A 21,866-nucleotide genomic window follows, 5' to 3' on the forward strand; every position below is an offset into this window, starting at 1 on the left:
AGCGAGTGGTAATCTTGGTCCTCATGGGAAATGCTTCTCATCTAGGAAAGGAAACAGAAAGCATATTGTCTGGGGACCGTCTAGTTGCAGTTGTGTAAAGTTGTTCCCTTTGGTAGGAGTGATTTGGAATATGCCCCAGACTGTAAATCTGCACCTGGCATTGGCCATGGGAAGGACGATGCAGGGAGTAAGTCCTCAGGGTAGCACGTGGACAGCCCTCTGGAAAAGCCTGTGGCCACATAATAACTGTTCTCCTCAACAGTCTGGCAGCGTAGCATTCTTCTCCATCTGATTTTCTCTGCAGCTGCCTCCAGGGCTGTTGTAGGAAGATGTGGTGAAGCCCTGGGTATAGCCAAGGAAGCTTGGGGGAGGTAGGAGCAATGGCTGTGCTTTTGGGGAGTGAGCGTGGCAGCCCCAGGTCTGGTGGGAAGGAACATGAGGGGCTCCAGAGCAGGGTTGGAGCTTTCTGTGGACAGGATAGAGAGGAAAGGGTGGTGGGAGGTGCAGCCTCGGCAGAGGAAGGTAGAGAAAAGGGTTCACTTGTGGGACACCTGTGCCCTGGCCTCGTCTCTGCTCTGGGGCTGGCTTTCCTGCACAGTGTCTTTAGAGAGTCAAAACTTGCTATAGAGCTGAGAAGCATCACCTTTACTGTTTGAGTTACCTCTGCAGAGGCAGGTAGCTTAAATCATACTAAATTGAACACATATTTGATAAATATATGGGAATCCATCCAGGCTAGAAAATTAGTAAAGTTACTAGAATATTAATGGCATCCTAGACTTCTTTGCTGGATGTGCCAATCATGATCATTATCAAATATGTATAATTTTTGCCTTGATCTGTTACCTGTCTCTCAAAATGCTGTTTAGATACCCATAAATGTTTTGCTTCAGTTAGCCTACTAGTTTAGGGTTATATAGATATTCACAATATAATGAAATATGCTATCTCTCTGCTGAACAGTGATGTATTTCAGAACTGTGGAGGAGAAGGCAGTCCTACAGAATATGGGATATACCTAACACTGTTAGTGTATTTCCCCCTTGGCATTGAGGCCTTCCCACCGCAGAATGATAACTCTTCCAGTTCAAAGACCAGTACACAGTTCTCAAAAGAAACTCACTAGGGGCTTTCAAGTAGGGTTTTATTTGTACTACAAGGGGACTTGCACACCAGCTCTCCTGCTGTGCAAAACTCTTTACTATTGCTCTTGTAAGGAAACAACGTGGTACTCTCTGAACTATTCCTCAATGAGTCTGTGCTACTGATCATGTGTACAAATGAACTTCTGGACCATGTATGACAAGAGCACCTCATTTTTTCTCTCACTGTGGTATTGTATATCTTTGCTTGTCTTAGCAGTCTTCTACCAATGTCTCTGCATCGGGATTTCCCCAAACTTTCTGCTGATACTTCCCTCGCAAATGTTACCTAAGTCTGCTTTTAGCATAGCTTTCTTCAACTTCAGTATAAGATCTGCGTTTACTTTGGGAAGGATTAATCACATCTAAATTTTTTCCATATAAAACCCAAATGTGCTAATTATCTAGGCTTTTTCTTTACTGTTATTGCAAGGAACGCACAGCTCCCAAGCATCACCTGTCTTAGGGCAGGACAAACTGTGCTCTAGAGACACATCTTCCTCTTCACTGACTTGAGAAAGTCCAAAAACTGCTTCAGAGCGATGCTTACCTTTCAGGTGACCATGTTAAGGAGCAGCGCAATTGTTGGTATGAGAATGTAAAAGATTTGTGGCTTTCCACTTCTTTTGAAGCTTGAGGTTAACCACAGTCGTTGCCTGCTCCACTCTCCTTTAGGCTTCTTTCTTCTCCTGAGGGCTCCTATGGGAACCTGATCAAATATACATTGTTTACAATAGATCTATCAAGGCCTCTTGTGTTATCCAAGTGCAGTTTTTAGTGCACTTCAGGGACAATCAACAGAATTGTTTAAAAACTACACCTGTGAATTACCCAGGGCTTTCCCTCCCATTTCCACAAAACATTACTGGTTTTTTAAGGATTGCCTAATTGTTTTAACCTCTGTTATCCAATCCTTTGAGCTCAGTTAACAAGCAATTTCTTCGGGCTGAATTGCTCTGTATAATAAAGAAACTTGTAAAAACTACATTATTTTATCTCCAAAAACAGAATTAATCATGATGAAGGCAAAGCCTTCAGTTGTACTTTTGTTGTCATCTCTGACGTAAGAACATTGCTGAATTATTGTTTGCTTTGTAGCTAGCTAATGAAGGAGGGGAGGAATGTTCATTATGAGCCATTTCCAAATTATAGTTCCAGGCTCTCTTTTTCAGCTTCCAGTTAATTTGGTCCTGGTAATTTTTTATTTTTTTACATTAAAAAACCCCAATCAGTCTCTAAATAGAATCTTTGGTAGTCAGAATCTTGCCATAAAGCAGAGTCTTGATGAGGAAATTGCCTTTTAGGCAGACAAAAATGTGAGCCGTGTGTTACATGGATATCTTAGAGGTAATCTACCATGTCGGAATAAGATGGAATGCAAAGAAAACAAATCGTTTTGCTTATGGTCCTCCAGCAAATTAAAGTAACCTGCCAGTCACTTTATGTAAAACATTAAAACAAGTCAAAACAATAATTAAAAAAATTTAGTGGATGCATTTACTTAATAAGGTAAAAATGCCTAGAATTGTTGAGGGTAAAATATAAGCACTGAGAAGCAAATTGTCAAGAAAATGAGAAGCTTGGTTGTTTCTTTTTTTTTCCCAATTTATTGTTAAAAAAGCTTAATGCCCGTTATGATAGGTGATCCCCAGATGACGGGATCTTCCAAGGACCTTGCTCACCCCTTCGCTTCTGTGAGAATTCCTTAGGGAAAGCCCTCACCAAAACCTCATCTCCTTACTCGTTTCTTGCAGGCTGCAGTCCTAGTCTACCGTCATCCTCCCAGGTTTCTTTCTCACTCTTCTTTTTGTAAGGACAGGTCATCAAATTTAGGCCAGTGAGATATATCTCTTCAAGGGTTGAATATATGAAGAATGGGCCATAAAGCAAATCAGAAGGACAAAAGCATGGCACATTTTTTTTTTTTGCTTCCTGTGGACAGCTGTGGGGTCAGAGGCTACCTAAGACATGCCCTGATTTTCTGCTATTACCTCCCCAAACTCCCCCTCTCACATTTCAAGAATAATAATTTGAAACAAAAATGTATGTAATAAAGCATTTATCCAAGAATAATCAGGATAAAAATAAGAATAATTGCACAGGTGATGTAATTATGACCCCACCACATGCATATATGTACATACATTGCATCACTGAAGATAACAGACTGAGAGGAGCTTATTGCTCAGAAAAAGTAACATCAAGAAAGTAAATACACAAGGAAAAAGCTTTCCTTTTCCCTTTCTTCCTACCTTTTCTTCTTTCTTCTGTTTTCTTCCTTTTTTTTTTTTTTTCTTGGTCCCTGTGTGTAAGACTTGCAGCTTCCAAGAAGTTTCCTGGAACTGCCACAAGGGCATATACTTGGGCTGCAAAATCTCAGGTTTGTAGGCAGGTGAACCAGAGTAGGAAAGCTGGTGACTGTCAGGCTGGAAAGAGGGCAGAGGGTTGCTGTGTAAAATATTATGCTCCACCTGCATTCCAGAGCCAGATAAATAGTGATGGAAGCTCTTGCATACCTGAGGAAACAAAATAAAACAATCACTGTTTCCTAAGCAGAGGTGACTCTGCAGGGATTAAACTAATACTATTAAGGTTCAAATCAGAAAAGGTTGTTGGAGTCAGCAATATTACTGCATGAACCCCTCTGTCACCCAGCTGAAAATGCTAAGCCCAAAGTTAGCTGATTTTGTTGAACTGAGGGAAACTTACTGGATTTTAGGGAATGAAAGTGCAATAGAGATGAGGGGCCAGAATATAAACCTGAGAAAGTTTTTCTAATTTAAAATACATATTTCAGATATGACTGTGGTATGTCCAGCCATCAAAATGGACTATGTGCATGTGGACTGTGGTATGTGACTGAGGCATCTCAGAAGAGAATAGTACTTTTTTCTGTGAAAATGATGCTGCCAGACATACATTTATGCTGCTCTAGATGCATGTTTTGGTCACTGTGGGTATGTGCATGTGTGTACAGTCATATAACTACTTCTCCAGTCTTACTGTATGTTTTCTTCCCTTCTTCAGAAGACTTGTAAAAATTCCCTGTTAGCTACTATTCTGGCCAGAAATCAGTGAAGAGCTTATGAGTAGCAGAGCATATATATTAGTTTTTCTATTCATGATAACTTAAGCTTTACATCTAGATCTTTCATTTATATATATGTACAAGTCAATGATACACTTGATTTGTTTATCTGTTTCTTTCTCTGATCTTTGTGTCATGTCTTCTTTGGCTGTGTTTCATTAGACACACAGGTGTTGGTTGGTCTTTGATAAAAACTTTCAGGGTGCCTATGCTTTACTAGAGCTCCTGGGCATTGTTTCAGTAAAAGTGTGAAGTAGTCAGCACTTTGCAAGCTGTACATTCCAGCAGTGAGGATTTGTTGCAATGCTTCTCTTTTCCTCCTTTTCTTCTTCTCTCTGGCAGCTGGAATGTCAAGAGAGTTGGCAGAGCAGAAAGCTGATAGATAACTGCAGCATGTATGGGTGATACTTGTTTTAAGCTGTAAAGGTCGTCCTGTTTGTGTAACAAAACTAATCAGAAGCATCAGTATACTCAAAAAGATTTACTCTGCAACTCAGTTATGGTTTTCATGTTTTTCGTAGGTTTTTTTGACATTAAGTTGGTGGATGTTTTTATGGTAGTTAAAATATTTACTGTCGTGGAATTACACATATTTCAGGAAGGATATTGAGCTGCTAGAGCAGGTCCAGAGAAGAGCAACCAGGCTGGTGAAGGGACTTGAACACAAGTTCTATGAGGAGAGGCTGAGGGAGCTGGGATTGTTTAGCCTCGAGAAGAGAAGGCTGAGGGGAGACCTCATCACTCTCTACAACTCCCTGAAAGGAGATTGTAGCCAGGTGGGGGTCGGTCTCTTTTCCCAGGCAGCCAGCAGTGGCACAAGAGGGCATGGTCTCAAGCTCTGCCAGGGGAGGTTTAGGTTAGATGTTAGGAAGAAATTCTTTACAGAGAGGGTAGCATTGGAATGGCCTGCCCAGAGAGGTGGTGGATTCTCTGTCCCTGGAGGTGTTTCAGAAGAGACCAGATGCAGCACTTAGTGCCATAGTCTAGTAACTGTGATGATAGTGGATCAAGGGTTGGATTTGATGATCTCAGAGGTCCTTTCCAACCTATCTGATTCTATGATTCTATGATATTTCATGTGCAGTTATTGTTTGTGGGTGGAAGCATCTTCCAGCTCCCATCTACAGGGCAACACAAATTCATTCTCTCATTGGTGCTCAAGACTAAGCCTCAAAGATGGGTTTGCAGAGGGCTTTTAAGAGAGGGAGTTTGTCTTTTGCTTTCCCTCTTGCAAAGGAGTACTAAGAGCCTGTCCCAGAGAATTTTGCTCTGGGGTCCTGTATGTCCAATCCCAGTGGAATTTGTCTGTTGCTGTGGGGCCTTTGGAGAAGAAGTGTAGAAGAACTATGGTTCTGTAAATGTATGCTAAGGTAAATGTGTGCACAAAAGAAATACCAGTGATAGACTTTTAATGTTCCATGCCAAAACCTCTTTGAGTTTATTATATTTTTTCAGCATGTCTAGAGTTCTATTAATGGCTTTGGCCCTATAGGTCTGGGGAGCTGTCTTCATCAGCATTAAGTGCAAGATCCAATTTAGAATGACGTAATGCATCAGCGTGCTCTCGACTTGCATCAGTGGGAAGGATTTTCCACTGTACAAGAAGCTTCTTGGAGATGCATTTACCTAATCAAACTGATTTAGTGTCTGGCCCGTGTTGCCTGCTAATAAAACCTTTCAGACAAAATCATGATAATAAGGTATTTTATAGCTTTCATTTATGCTAAAATATGCTGTTTGATTTGCTTTATGCCATATTTTTCTAAGCATATGGGGGAAAGAAGTAGAAATAAATTCTGTCCAATTGCTATATTAAAAATTAGTGACTTAGGTGAGCATATTGAGTTTGTCACTCAGGCTTTGCTTTTGAGCTTGTGAGTAGAATCTTCTGATAAAACATTTCTGGCTTCAAAAATCTGTATAGGAAAAAATGAAAACTATGCCAGATAATTAACTTCATCTTATAAAACACAAAGCAATTTTTTTCTCTGAATTATACCCCACCTAGGAAAGATAAGAAAGATTGCCATGTGCTGAACTTTGCTGACAGTAGACTTTGACCCCATTTGCTTTGTATTTACTTACACCAAAATATAAATAGAGGACTGCTTATTCTAGGAGAATGCATAACAAAATTCTTGCACTTCAGGTGAATGACACTTGCTGACTGCTTCTTTGTATGTTTTTTTCTCCAGCTGATATTTTTAGTTTGGTGCAGAGAAGAAACTGTTTACTTGCCTTCCTAAGTAAGCAGCAAGGAGCACAATTTGTATGATTTGGAGTGCAGAATTGTAAGTGGAGAGCCTGACTCCCACTAGTTTCATTATGGAATGGAATTGTCTGCCATGAAAAAAATAGTTTTTACTCTGCACTGCAAAAGTTGATATTGATTTTACAGTCTCAAATAAATATCACCTGCACTTACAGGGAAATTATCTAATGAGTGTTCATTTAACATTAAGTAGCATAATGTGTGAATAACAGTTCAATAGTTGGGAAGAGGTAATACATCTAAGCCTTAAAAATACCATGAAAATCTAGAAAGCTATTGCACTGCAAACAGTGCTTCAGGACAAACCAGAATTGTGTGTGAAAGTGAATTCATGGTCTGTTGAACACAGTAGCCAGATTTTGCTTCCGGTTTTCCATCTTTCGTCTACCTGAGCTGCTTCCCTCGCCTACTGATGAAGCTCTTATTGAGTTTCCTCAGGTTGAGGGCAGTCTGACTCTCTTGACTATTCAGATCAGGCCTAACAGGGCTGTATCTGTGGCTTCCTGCCTAACCCATCATTTGTAACATTTGGTGGTGATGTATCAATGAGGGATTATAAGATAATATAGTCAGCAGGCAGGAAAAACTCAAAGATGTAAGTGCTGATAAAACAAAACTGGGTAATTAGTTGACTGGTCCTTTCCCCTCTCTTTTTCTCCTTTCAGAGACATGCTTATTAATGCACTCCAAGGTGAGAAACCTGTTAAAGTTACCTCTTTTCTTAATCTCTCAGCCTACCTCCAGGTCTTTCTCATTCAGAAGTGAGTCTGTCATGTTAACTAAATAGCAGCTTTCTTGACAAAGTGCAGGGTATTAGCTGCTGCTAAGGCATGCTTTATTGATTGCTGTTGATTTAAAAATTAAGATTACTTCTACTGCTCCTGGCATTTAGTTGTAGCTTAAATGTTTCATTAGTGAGGCAAAATTGAGGTTCATGAAAGCAAACCTTACCATACAGTTACTGACTACTTTCTACAAGTTTTCTATTCCAGAGATCCAATGGAGGGAAACCACTTTATCAGATGCATTGAAAAAAAGAAATAGAGGCAAGAGGTTAATTGTGTTGAATTGCTTTTTCAATTAGAATTTAACTTCAGATGTTTCAGTCAATGTTGAGAGTATTGAGCCGAGGCAGAGTCTAGGCAGCAAGGCAAGTTGACCAATGAGTACACTAAGAACCCGATAAGCTTGGTCTCAGTTTGGAGATTATTAAGGGAACTGAAAAATCATTAAATGTAGAAATGAGACCTAATGGAAGTCAATGAGAGAATGACCATGGATATTTAATGAGCAGCACTGCATCATCTTCTCATCTCATCAGAAATAAATAATGAGACACTTGAATTTCTCTTTGAACAACAGTAAAAGTAGAATGTGGAAGTACCAGGGGGAAAGTAATCCTTTGGGCCATCCCCTCTATAAATGATTGCTACAAGCCTTAATTAATTATTGGAGTAACTTGTGAAACAAGCTTATGTGAAACTATGGCGCCATAAAATGGCTGTTTAATTGTTAGCCCCAAACCACATCTAGATTACCTTGAAAGTCTGGGAGTTCATTACTCAGAATTATTGAAAAATAGCCAGTGTAATTTCATTCTGCTGAAGAACACAGGATGAATTCTGCATGAGAACAGCAATGCTCCAGAAATCCTGGTGAGCAACCTTTGTTAGCATGCTCATTAAACTTCAGTCGGTTTGTATGTTACTGCTGCACTTCTGACTGCTAACTTCTGATTACGTATTTGAAAGGAGAAGCAAAATCCACAGACTGGCAACGAGAAGGAATGCTGGAAAAGAGAGGTGAAGAAGGGTGAACTCTAGAGCTGGAGCTACCTCAGCCAGTAGATCCTATAAGTATCCTCCTGGCAAGGGTGGATCCTCAGCCTGGACAGGAGAACAGGAGGCAGTGGGGAAGCAGTGGAGATGTGAGAGTACTTACACCATGTAGCCTTCTGCACTTAGTTTTGCAGAACTTTTGGAGAACTGAGCTCACTTAATTGCCTGTGTTGGCAACATGAAAAGAGACCAGCTTCAGCAACTGGCAACTCAAGTTGCCCATATTACGCTTATTTTGGAACATCCTATGCACCATCTTGCTGTTCTTTTTTCAGAGATCTGACAAGGCTGCACAAGCATGGAAGAAATTTGAGTTTTAAGGAGTAACATCCATAACAGCTCTTCCAATTGTGTCTGTCTCTTATTTATTTCTTTATTACTTTTTTCCCCCATCTTTTCTTCTAACCTCCAAAATGCCTTTTGTACTAGATTGTTCATATTTCTTCCTTGGTTTTATGGCAGTTCATATGATGTGAATTTTACATGAATCTCTGCACAAGGGCAGCTGTAGATACAACCAGGCTATTAAAATGGTACAGAACTGTAGTTCTCTCCTAGGGAAATCTGAATTGAGATGGATATCTACAAGAGGTGGACAGAAGAGCCGCAGCAACTTCAGACACTGATAGAAGAGAGTGGGATGGGCACTCTTTTTCTGATCAATATGACTATAATTAAGATCCAAGAAAACCTAATGTTTAGAGAAACCTTTGTTGTTGTAATTCATTTCCCCTTCTTCTTTGACCTTAGGTAAGGGAAAGGAAAGCTGGTGACTGGTGCTGAAAGGCCAACAGAATGCTGGATGGCTTCTGCCTCAATCAGCCATGTTTTATCCCACACTCCTATTTCTATGGGGGAAGCAGATGGCCAGGTCCAGGATTTCAGTAGAATTGCTCCTGTTTTATGCTGGAGTGGGATGTCTGAGACTCTCCCCTGTAACACTGCTGTCATTGAAGCTTTTCTGAGCTCCAGAACTGGAAGAGAAATATTTCCCTAAAGCATCTCTGCTGGAGTTGTGTCCGGTTGGTGCTTTATTACTAGCTCTTCTTTCAGCCATTCAGTCCCTCCTCATTTCTGTAAACTTTTAACTTGTGTTTTCTGTTTTGCGTCTGGCACAGGGGTTGATTTTCCTGCCGAAGCTATAATGCAGTATGTCTGGAAAGTGGCAATCTGATCAGACTGAAAGTAATTATCAGTTTCTCCAAAGCATTTGAGAATTTTAGTTTTGTAAGAGTGCTGTGCATTTGTGGTGTAAGTAATTTATATACTTTCACTTTCATTGGAAAATAATAGTCTTTATAAACATGAGATGTCTTTTGTTAGTATGAATAGAATTCTGCTCCCTTATCAAGTAGCAAAAATTGGTCCCTTATCTGAGCTTTTCTCTGTCAGCAAGTCAGAGCACATTGGTCAGTCCTCCAGGCATGTGCTAGTCCTGATACAAACTGAAATACGTGCATATTTATGAGGTTATTAACTGTTTATTGATATCAAGTATGTTGCCGACAGTTCAGTAATTGCTTGATCAAAGTAGGAGTTTTTAAAAGAAAATGAAGCCTTTTAATAGCATCACTATATATATATATATTAACATTCCTGTATAGAAGGCTTACATTCCATTAGCACAAACAACTGTCTTAAATCTTCCCAATATCCCCATGAGGAAGTACATGACTGCTAATTCCTGGTCAGATAACAGTTACCTTGCCTGTGATGCAGGTCCCCGGAAAGTATGTTTGTTTTTCCTTCCACAAGAGCCACAAATTTCCTAAGGAGAATGTTTTGAAGGGGCTCCCTGAAGGAAGAAATGCTGTTAGTACTGTTCCAGGAAGCAATAAGCACCTTCATGAAAATAACTCAAGTCCCCATCCTTAATCCCTGCCTATCCTTTTTTATCTGATGGACTCAGCGAGGGCTGGAAGATCACAGTGTGGCTGAAAACAAAAGGGAGTTAACAAGATGTGACCAGTCAATGGATAAAACAATAGGCGAAGCCCTCCACGTTGCGTAGAGCCCAGGTGTCCTTCCATGCTCAGGTAGCCATGAGGATCGTGGTGAGTTTGCTGTGTTGCCTCACACTCGGGGGGCTGCCAGGGGCGAGAGGCTCGTGCCCATCCCAGTGCAGCTGCGCCTTCCACAGCCTCAGTGAAGGGACCAAAGCCAGGTATGCCGGGACTCTCCTCGGGGGCTGCCGCGCTTTCTCGGGGTGCCGGGGATTTTGTTCTCTCCTTTGTAGGGATGCTTGGAGGAGAAAATATTGTGTCCAGACTTTGTGTCCATTATTTTTTCCAGTCGCTGTGCGCTCTAGCTATATTTGCAGAGGATTAGCTTCTGAAAACACAGTAAGCTGATTTCAGAGAAAGCGTTTCGGCATCTGTGTGAGAAGTGACATAATTACTGCTGGTGCAAGGGCTAAAAGAGAATAAAATTTAAACAGCATTTTATTTTTTTTACCTTTGTGATGAAAATTCTAGTTTTAAGAAATTTTATTCTGCTCTGCTGGTTTGTTGCTAAAGTGTGACTAGATTTGATTTATGTTGTGGTAACAAAAACGGCAATTCGATTTGGTTAAAAAATCCTTCAGCTGCAGATTTTAGGCAAAGCAATAGACTGTAGATGAGAATGAACCAAAAAATAGACAAAAGGCATTAAAAAAAAAAAAAAAAGAATTCTCAGACTGGAAGCTTTGTTGAGAAAAAGACAAGACCAGAAGGACCTCCATTTTTTAATGCAATGCCATACTATGCACATTTCTTTGGAGGACTGTTTTCTATAACCCTTCTGAAGTGTAATCCCAAAGTAATTGTCTGACTTAATGAAATAGAGGCTACATTTTTGTAAGGTGCGGGTCACAGTAGAGGAGGTAGAGATACATTATTTGCAAAATCCTTTGGAATAAATTTTTTCTAGACAAGAGCACAGTACTGAAATTAAATATTTTGGATCCCTATGAAATAGATCTACTTTCTTATCTCTTTTATGGTGCTATAGATTTAATACCAGAAAATTTGCCAATAAGAAGGATGGTAGAGACACAAGTAGTCTGCAATTGTTAAAAGGGAGTGCAGTCGCGTGAGAACCAATTATTGCTTCATAAATGTCAAAGTTCCCAGGGGAATTTCCTTGCAGTGACTGGAAAAAGCTGTTGAGCATTTTAGTAAGAGACATAATAATGCAAATACCCATTATTCCCTTAAGGAGCATAATGTCACCTTTTTTTTTTTCTGCATTATGATTCATATTTCTCACTAGCAGAAGGAGATTATCTCATAGATTAAATATTTAGTGATCACTGACATAGTTTAAGGACACTATGAGAAGCATGCTGCTTTACTGCCCTGGTGTTTCTGTTAGCAAACATTTTGTGTCATGGCTACACACAAATAAATGCTTTATTGAAAGAGGATTTCTAGATTTTTCTTATTTGATAGATTTTTCTCTTCCTCAAAATCTCAATTTTCAGCTGAGGGTGGGCAGGATTTAATGCCACAATAAAAGTGTTGGATGAGAGTAATGTACTCTGTTTTGATTATAAATTAACAATTTAACTGTAGGCTCAAATAGCATTTAACTCTGGGAGGTTTGCATGGGCAGTTCCACGTTATTATATGTTTTTGTTGATACTAGAGGAATAATTGCTTTCAGCCAAAACCAATGTGGTTTTGGCAGTTTTGCAATATTCTGTTTATAGAGGTAGTGTGATAAGAAAATGTTACTTCACTGATCACATTACATTTCTTGCAGTATCTTGTTTAGCATGTGGAGTGGAACACACCTATTTAACCTGTTATCTTTTGTAGCAGGCTTTGCATTTTGTTAAGAACTTGTCTTTCTCTACCTGCTGATAGGCAAACTAAAATGCAGTCTGAGAGACCAGTTTTGCCTCCCTTCATTTCTCTTGGCTATCTACAGTCCCAAGTCACAATTTTTTTGTATGAAGGCTGCAAAAATACAGCAGACTTTTTATGCTTTGACCGCTAGAGACTAGGAATGGGGAGAACGATTAAAACACATAAATCTGCCTTGCTTTTAGTGTAGAATTTTCCAAAGAGTTAATTTTCTGTGCTTTCACTCTCATAACTATACATGCCTGTGGTGCAGTGACTATCACCTCTACACACCTTCCAGACTACTTCACAGTAAAGCAGAGCTTGCTCTAGTGCATTTCCAGTGAGCTGTTAGCTGACTTTCTTATCCTCATTTCTCAAACCAGAGGTCCTGTGTCCTATTTAATCTCTAAACTTTCTTGCCCTCTGACATGTCAGTAAGGCTTGTTTTTGTATGGCTTTTATTGTTCAGTGTTTGGATCATTTTGTTTTAACTTGCACCAGAATCCTCTGTTGCGCATGAATGTTGTCACTACTGTCTCTCATAAGTACTCCAAACAAACCTGAAAAACAGCAGGAGCACTATATGGGCCAGATTCAGACTCACATCACCCCAGGAGCAGCACAACACTGCTGTCTCTGCAGTCAGAAGGTACATATGAATGTTGATGTCCTTACGGTGATGATGCAGAGATCAGCAGCAAGTAAGAAATGACAAGAAGAAATCTTGTGAAAAAACAAAAGCAGATCAAAATCTTACATTGAAATAAAGTTTCAAAACCTTTTCAAAATAAAAGAAAGTCACACCTTTGCTTTTCCCCACCAGGACAGTGCTGTGTAATGACCCAGAGATGACCCTCCCCCCTGTGAACATCCCCGTAGACACAATCAAGCTTCGGATAGAAAAGACAGCCATCCGCAGGGTGCCAGGAGAGGCTTTCCACCTACTTCACTACCTGGAGTACCTCTGGATGCCCTATAACTCCCTGGCCAGCCTCAGCGGAATCACCTTCAAGGGCCTTCGTCGTCTGCAGGAGCTGAGGCTGGATGGGAACAATTTAATAGCTTTCCCCTGGGAAGCCCTGGCTGGCATGCCACAGCTAAGGCTTCTGGATCTACACAACAACGAACTTACCTCAGTCCCTCCAGATGCTGCTCGTTATGTCAAGAATATCACATACCTGGATCTGTCTAGCAATAAGCTGATGACCCTTCCTCAGGCTCTTATTGCCACCTGGGCAAACCTCCAGGCTGTTCCTTACTTCCCCAATGATAACTCCAAGATCATCCTAGGTAAGAGAAGTGCCTGACACTTTGCAGGCGACACAAATGGGAAGAGTTTCTCGTCTTATTGCAGCATTTTCACCCCCTGTGGTTACCATAGCAAGTACATTGCCATTATATATATACAATTTAATACCCCATATAAAGTGTGTAAATGCATTTAAATATTAACAAATTCACCTCAGGCTCATCAAACCCAGCTTATTACACCATAAATTTCATTACTTGCTTGAATCTTTGTAGCAGAAACCTGGTGACTCTTGCTCAAGGCTTTTTTATTTATTGACACTGCCATTTTGGACCAAAATACAAATATGATTAGAGCTCCTCATCATTCATATGGTCTTTTTTAATAACACTTAGTACGGAATCTACTCATTTTTAAACAGCATAAAATAAAAAGGTGGATATTTATTGTGTCCAAATTTAAGAGGAATAGCACTGTGACTGAGCATAAAATCTGGGTCAGGACTGCCAGATTGTCTCTTAACAGAGATTTGTTTGTGTGTTCACACAATTAAACCCTAGTCTACCTAAACCCACCAAGGCAGTGCTGCCTAGAAGGGCAGTTGTAAAGCTACAAGAATCCCCCTTTGTGGTGTCAGTGCTGGGCTCCTCAGAGCTATGGCTTTGGGGCAATTGTCCATTTTTGTGTCAGCTGACTCTCCGTTTCAGTATCCCCAGGAGAGGTTTTCAGCATGTTTATTAGTTCAGAGTATTACTACTTAGTGTTTTAATATTTGAGTGCTGATTCAAATCCACAGTAGGTTGATGATGTTTCAGAGTTGTTGCCATCTGCTGTTTTCCCTTGCCTTGAGCTGATCCAGCTCCATTGACTGTGTTTGGTCTGTGGGGTGTGTGCATCTGTGTGTACTGCCTCTGCAGCCACGGATGTGAGTTCAGGCACTTCCTGGTAATCTCAGCAGAGACATTTCAAGTTTCCTCTTGCTCTTGCAAGTACCTGCTACTCTTTGTTCCCTTGATAAATTTAGGGGGCTAAAGTTTTTTTTAAAAAGGATTGCAGTTAAAAGAGATACAAGACTTAAAAAAGATACAAAATGCCACCTACAAAGCTTTTGTGTCCTTAGCAGATGTTGTTTAAGGTTTCATTAGCATCAGGAGAGAAGCAGGTGTTTCATTATCCTGTTTTGCCAGATGCAGTAACAAGTTCTTTAAACCAAAGCTGGCAGTTTGGGATTGCCCATTTCACTCGTGGCAAGACACTGCCTAGATCATACTTCTCTTTTTTTATTTTTTTTAGCATCAAATTACATGTAAAAATGTTATTCCATTCAATATATATTAGTAGAGTGTTTTATTGAGAAGAACAGATTGTGCCTCGATGCTCTGGCCAACCTGAGTGTTTATGTATCCAGCTGTGCATAGGTTGAGTGTGCCAGGATCCTAAAAAATTAATGTAGGCAAATGCCTATAATGCTAAAATTAATACAGTAATGTATAGCCACTCCAGCTTGTAGGTTTATCCTGCTGACACTCAGAGGGACCAGGTAGATAAAATGCATGTCCCTTACAGGAGCAGAATGGGAAAACACAGCTGCTTGTTTCTGTTTCACTCTGCTCATGACTGTCTCTCATGGAGGCATAAAAAGCCATGAATAAAAAAGAGCCGAGCCAGGCCAGTCCATTCTTTGTCTGCAGTGCATCACTGTGACTTCTCTTCAGAGCCCTTGTTTGTAGACTACTTCAAGATGTAGCTCCTGTGGTAAGTTGCTGGCTAATACCCTGTGCCAAGGGTGCAAGCTTTTCCACGTGAGGATTGCCCACGTGAGCCCATGGAACTGCGCTGTGCAGGGGAGCAAACAGCTCACTTTGGGGCTTTGGGGGTGCTGCAGCATCAGCTGGAGCTGGTGCACCTCCCAGGTAATCTGGGATAAATGGTTATCTAGTGCACGAGGTCAGAAATAAGCTGCAAAGAAGTATGCTAGCAAAAATGCCATAAACCAACAAAGCCAACCTGCACTTTCTTCCTTTATTTAGTCTCCTTCACTTTAATGCATTAGTTTATAAGAATTGACCTCCTGCCAAGACCCATTTTTTTTCATATTCTCTTCCAAGCTCAGGAAAGATGATATGGAATGATCTCAGAAGAAATTTTCCAGCAGCCTCTTTAAAACCCTTTATTTGAGACCTTGGGGGCTTTTGATCAGCACTGTGTTTCTGTTTACTGTGACAAATTCAAGAAGCCCCTTGATGCTCATGGAGCCTTGTAGTGCACCATCTGTGCATATGTCAAAATTTGGTTTTCTGGCTGGAAAGCCTGTGCTTGCACGACTCCTGCTGCAGGGCTCCAGGGCCCAGTGAGGGTGGGCACTGTAGGGTGGGCAGCTGTCATTTCCTCCCACCAGGAATCGAGGAAATGTTAGTACTCTTTACTTTGAGGCAGGTGCTGGCCCCAAGGCTGCCTGTGGAAAAGAGGAGGTGGAGCCCCCTTAGAGGAAGCAGAACCCACTCCTGTGGCAGGCAGGAGGCCTGGGAACCACACTCCTGGCTTAGGCTTCAAATGTGTGCCTGGGTTAGATGGTATAAATGTCTCTAGTGCCAATTCTTCTAGCTAAAACCATTAGAGACCACAAACTGTCCACAGAACAGCTGGATGGGAATATTTGTAAGTAGGATGACACAGATTTAATCAGAATGCAGAGCAACTTCTGTTCATGGATATGCATTGCTCTAGTTCCAAATTTGCTTTTTCAGTACTATCTTCACAGGTCTATTTTTAATAGAATTTTTTTCAGAATTTGAGTTCAATAGGTATGAACTGGGATAGCAGAAAAAAAAAAAAAAGGAGAAACATTCTGGGACTCTGAAACAGGAGTGTGCTCTTCAATAGACCCCTTTCGGAGTGTATATTCTTAATATAGTAATTGTCTACTTATATTCTTTTATATACCATAACAGGAATATTCTTCAATTTAATCCTTAAAACAGTTCTTTTATCCCATGTTAAATTAGTATTTCAGAAAAAATAGCTGATTACTAAAATAATGAAAGTAACTTAGAATAGCAGGGCTGGAAGAGAACTATTACAGTCAAGTAGGATCACCTACACCTATTGCAGGTGTGAAAGTTGGCATGACAAAATGGTTAATATTTTAATAGTGTTCAGTGAGAAGAATTTCCTGGTCTGTCTAAGGAAGAGACATCACAGTCACCTCATACCAAAAAAATTCCCCTCCCTTCTCCCATGGTTGTTTTTATCATCCTGAAACCAAATGTGTCTATAATAACCTCTTGTTTTGCTTCTTTAGGTGCATAAATTGCAATGTTTTCATAATATGAATAATCCTGTGCTGAACTTAAAGAATATGATTCCAGATCCAGGTTTTGAGACACTTTAGCAAGCCATGTTTATTCCATTCTACTAACAGGCAACCATGGGATCCATCAGGCTCAGCCAACGGCATCAGGGGGCTGTCGGGACATCACCCCCACCACCCCCAACATTGCCCCTGCATAAGCACAGACAGTTCTTACAGAGCAGTTTGGGAGCCTATCACGGTTTGTCCCGCTGAAAAACAGAGGTGAAAGTGGCAGAAACAACAGGTGCTGTTGGAGTGACTTGGTGCTCTGATTTCTTTTGACAGGCTTGCAAGACAATCCTTGGGTATGTGACTGCAGTCTGTATGAAATGGTCCATTTCCTAAATTTCCAGTCTCCTAACATAGCGTTCATTGAGCCCAGGCTGAAGTGCTTCACGCCCCGGAGCCTTGCAGGAGTGTTCTTCAGCCAAGTGGAGCTAAGGAAGTGTCAAAGCCCCGTTGTACACACGTCTGTAGCCAAAGTGAAGACCATCCTGGGCAGCACCGTGCTGCTACGATGTGGGACAACAGGGGTGCCCATCCCTGAGCTCAGCTGGAGGAGAGCTGACGGTGCTCAGCTGAATGGCACAGGTGGGCTTGGTTTAAACTTTTCTGGTACACGTGGAATGAGTGATAGCAACCTGTACGTTTATTTTCTACAGACTGTTCAGCAAATGGGAGCTTCTATGGCAACAGAACCTTCCCACTGATAAAAGAAAGTGGTGCAAGATCAGGATTCACTGTAATTCACAGTAGTATCGTGTGTAATCCACTACTACAATGTGATTTTCCCATTTACTATAAAATTACTTACATGTTGATGAAAATATCATCAGATAAAATGTATACTATAATGTGTAAAAGTTGGTTTGGTTTTGTTTCATAGCAATTATGTTGGTGAGACAAGTCAAGGAGTTTTCTGCAAATCTGTTGGAGCTGAAGAAATGAAATGTGTCCAACAGTAGCAAGAGGCTGTTCTCAGTTATTTAGTTATTCAGCCAAGGCTTCCTACCAAATTATTCTATGGGTCTTTGAGACTAATGAATAGCTACTGTTAATCAGTTAGCAAACATGTCTGACAGAGAGAGATCTGATGTGAATTCAACTGGGATTCAGATCTGCTGTAGAGGGAAAGAAAAGGCTGCAAACATACAACATTGCTGATATATTAAAAACAAACAAACAAACAAAAAAAAACAACAAAAAAAAAAAGCCACTAAACTGCTGAAGAATACAATTCTGCACTGGCAATGTCTCCAAGAAATCATTAATTTCTGATAGATTGACAAGGTGTCAGGACAAAGCTCTGTGGGAGAAACACAGACCACCTGGTCTGAGTACCTTTTCTGTGCCCACCCCTCCTGTGGGGGAAGTCTTCAAACAGCCACTGGCTTTGTGACTGATCATGTTTTCATTTTCATTTACAAGAACGTTTAGAGCTGAAATTCCAGTGTTGGTTCTTTATTGTATGGGGAATTTAGGGAAGATACTTTTGGCTGTGTTGAAGACAATTGTCCTTAGCCTTTTGCCCTAGGACCTGAACCTTTATCCCTCCTACCTCCCCTGAATACTACTGTATTCCAGGCCTGGCCCTGACTTTCACAGCAGATCTAAACTCAGCAGATAAATTGCTAAGTATGGAGTCTGATCTTCAAAGGGTTACAGGGCTTCTTGGTGCACACAACAGGGAAGAGAGCATTTTTATTTCACAGCAGTAGTAAATATCATTTTTTGGGACCTGCACAAGTCATTGCTCTATTGTGCATGGTGTGCAGAATAAAGCAGACATGCTCCTCATAATGATAATGTCTACCCATCACGCTGTGAACATCCCTCCTACACTTGAAAGAGAACCACCACAAAAAAAAAAATAAAACAGAGAATGGTTTCCTGAAAGCCTGTGTTGAGTTTACTTTGAGCTACAACTGAGAATGATGTATTTTGTGCCTCATTAAATCAGACCTTAGCACCTTTCAATAAACAGTTGGCTGAAAAGATACATTATTTCTCAGCAATGGCAGCTTCTGTGCCAATGCTGTAATGTGACTATTTGAAATATCGGTGTTCTGAGCAGAAAGGAGTGAGAAACATCTCACAGTCTGTATGTGAGGGGAAGTGCCATAGGTAGGCTATCTGTATGTTTTCCAATACACCCATTTAGTAAATAATTAAACTGCAAAAGTAACTTCACTGCCATTGGAACAGACCCTGGTTACCAAAGCTGGATCCTGACCCCATGAGGGCTTGGGAGAAGTTTGCATCCTGTCTTACCTTTGCTTTTCAGACATCTCCCTGGTTTCCCTTGCAGTGGGAAAGGGCAGAGATAGTATGTTCTCATCCTAAGGAGGCTGCTTAAAAAATGAAGAAGGTGCTTTATCCTTCTAAAGAATCCTAACTTTTTAATTTTCCTGCACAAATTAAAAAAGGCAAAAACCCCTTGTTTTAGCCTCCAGATAAACCAGGTAAACCAAGTAAGAAAATCAGCATTCAACTGTGTACATATAATTCATTGGTAAGTGATCAGACCTGTATAAGTATAAAAGCCTGAAATAATTTAGCAGAAAAAGAGTTATTATTTTTCAATTGTTTTTCCATATACTCTGGACTAGTCCATATGTGGTTATTAGAATAAAATTTCTGCTGTTTGTATTTTCTGTCCCTCAGAAGACTGCATCTAGTGTCCAAATAGATCATGTCACTGCTGGCTCCTTCCACTCTTTTAAGTGTTGTACCTATAAAAGAATTTTAAAGCTTTTTTTTTTTTAATGTAAGAACCTTTTCTGTTATGTTTTCAAACTGTACATCAATTTGGAGGAAACAGTGTCACATATTGCTCATATTGAAGCAGTTTCAATCCCAACATAACCTAATTTTAGTGTTACTGTCCTTTTCTTAGGTTTACTTGGATTTTGTAACATTCTTGGTGGCAATCAGAAATGATGATTCTACTGTGTCAAGCAGATTTTTTTTTGATAGAATCTCAATATTTTACAAGCACGTTATTAATTCTATTTATTATTGCCTATTTATTTAACATTTTTCCTACCTTGCAGTTCACCAAGAGATTTCCAGTGATGGGATGAGCTGGTCTATTCTGGGCTTGCCTGTAGTCTCTTACCTTGACTCTGGAGAGTACATCTGTAAAGCAAAGAATTTTCTGGGAGCAACAGAGGCATTCATATCTCTCATCATCACAGACTCTGAAAGCACGGATGACCCAAACTCTTCTAATGGCAAAGGCACATGGAATGGGAAAGCGAGTGGGATGGAAGCAGCTGCCTACAATGACAAACTAGTAGCAAGGTACGTTATCACCACCTCCACTGTGCCTACCCTAGGGGCTGGAGTGGGCACTGGAGAGGGCCTCCTCTCGGATGTGGAACAAGACAGCAACCCCAGAAACCTGCTGGTGAGCCCACCCACCGGTCAGCAGGAGCCAGAGCGAATGGTGAGGAGTGTCAGGGTGATAGGAGACAGTGACCAGAGCATCACCCTGGCCTGGAAGGCACCTCTGGCAAAGAACACGACGGTATTCAGTGTCCTCTATGCCATCTTTGGGGAGAGAGACATGCGGCGGATCAACGTGGAGCCGGGGAAGACCAAGGTCACCATTTATGGGCTGCTTCCCAAGACCAAATACATCGTGTGTGTCTGTGTGAAAGGACTGATCCCCAGGAAGGAGCAGTGCATCATATTTTCCACGGATGAAGTTGCCAGCGCAGGAGGGACCCAGAAGCTCATCAACGTGGTTGTCATCAGCGTGGCCTGTGTCATTGCTGTTCCCCTGACGCTGGTGGTCTGCTGTGGAGCACTGAAGAGGCGCTGCAAAAAATGCTTCGTGCGAAAACCCAAGGAAATTCAGGAATCCTATGTCACCTTTGAAAGCCTGTCTCCCGGGGCCAAGGCGAAAGGTGTGGAAGGGGAATACTTGACTAGACATACTCCTGATGAGTCCAACAGGCTGCTGTCTGCCCGGTCCAGTGTGGACTCTGAAGCGATACCAAAGATAGAGGGACAACCTAATGAATACTTTTGCTGATAGTAGCTAGGATGATTGCCAGCTTGCCAGGTGGAAAGCATGTGGCTGTATATACCACTGTGCTCCAGCAATGCAGGCCAGCCTGTCAATGCTTCTGTCTCCAACATGTTCTGGAAGAGGATTCAAGAGGGTAGATGGTGCCCAAGCTTTGCAGAAACATGTTGCTCACACCACTTGGGGTTTGCTGTTTTGTACCCAGTCAAAAACTTCTGTGATAATGGCCTCGTTCTTCTGGACAACTTTTTTTTTTTCCCCCTGTAAAATGAAGCATGCACACTAAGTGTGAGGACATTAAGCAACATTTCTGAGTGTGTTCTGCTTGGTGTTGTTTAGTACCTGCTCTGCAATATACTAGGTATTTTATTCCCAGCTCTTTTTATATTCCTCTGGTTGACAAACAGGGGACTGTTTAGTAATTCTACTATAAATATCTATGAAGGTGAAGACTGAGAGTCTCACTTTTGACATTTCCTGTGTTTGCATGAAAAATGCAGTTTGATGCTTAGTAGATCACTAAATACAACCTTTTCTATTGTGTCCAACATAATAACAACTCTGCTCTGAATTCATAGAAATGTGCAAAGAGATATAAATAAAGAGACAAAGCCCAATCTACTCTTAAGAATCATAATAGCATTTTCTGATTGCATTGTCGCCCTAAACACTAAACAACAGTACAGCACAGGTCCTTCAGTATTGGTCCTAGCTGGCATTTTGTAGCTGTATTGTAATTAGTAGAATATATTTTATATCAGCTGTGCTAGATTAAAAAAATAATGTAATAACCTACTTAGCACACTGTGTGTGGTGTTGTAATGCTTTGTAATCATACTGGAAAACCTGCACTGGACAGTTTTGCAAAAGTCTCCCAAACCAGCCCTGTCATTGCTGCCTGTGCTCCTGGCAAAACTGATAGTGAAGACCCACATGGTCAACCAGGCACTTGTGACTTGGTTGTGCAAATAACTTGCTCTGTGCAGAGCAGGAGAATGTGATGCTGTGACAGATCACTGGCCACGCACACGTCAGCCCTAACTGACTATGCACTCAATGGTG

General features: G+C 40.9%; 1 protein-coding gene across 1 annotated transcript; it reads left to right on the forward strand.

The window, feature by feature from the left end:
* Nucleotides 1–10,382: 10,382 nt before the first annotated feature.
* Nucleotides 10,383–21,361, forward strand: LRIT1 (leucine rich repeat, Ig-like and transmembrane domains 1). Its single transcript, XM_027895964.1, has 4 exons — nt 10,383–10,504; nt 12,994–13,460; nt 17,057–17,362; nt 19,825–21,361. The coding sequence occupies exons 1-4, from the start codon at nt 10,383–10,385 to the stop codon at nt 20,808–20,810; spliced, it is 1,881 nt and encodes a 626-aa protein (XP_027751765.1). The 3' UTR covers nt 20,811–21,361.
* Nucleotides 21,362–21,866: the final 505 nt, after the last annotated feature.

This window comes from Empidonax traillii, unplaced genomic scaffold (genome assembly GCF_003031625.1).
Source record: "Empidonax traillii isolate 1590-97213 ecotype Southwest subspecies unplaced genomic scaffold, ASM303162v1 scaffold475:size860808, whole genome shotgun sequence".
NCBI classification, from domain to species: domain Eukaryota; kingdom Metazoa; phylum Chordata; class Aves; order Passeriformes; family Tyrannidae; genus Empidonax; species Empidonax traillii.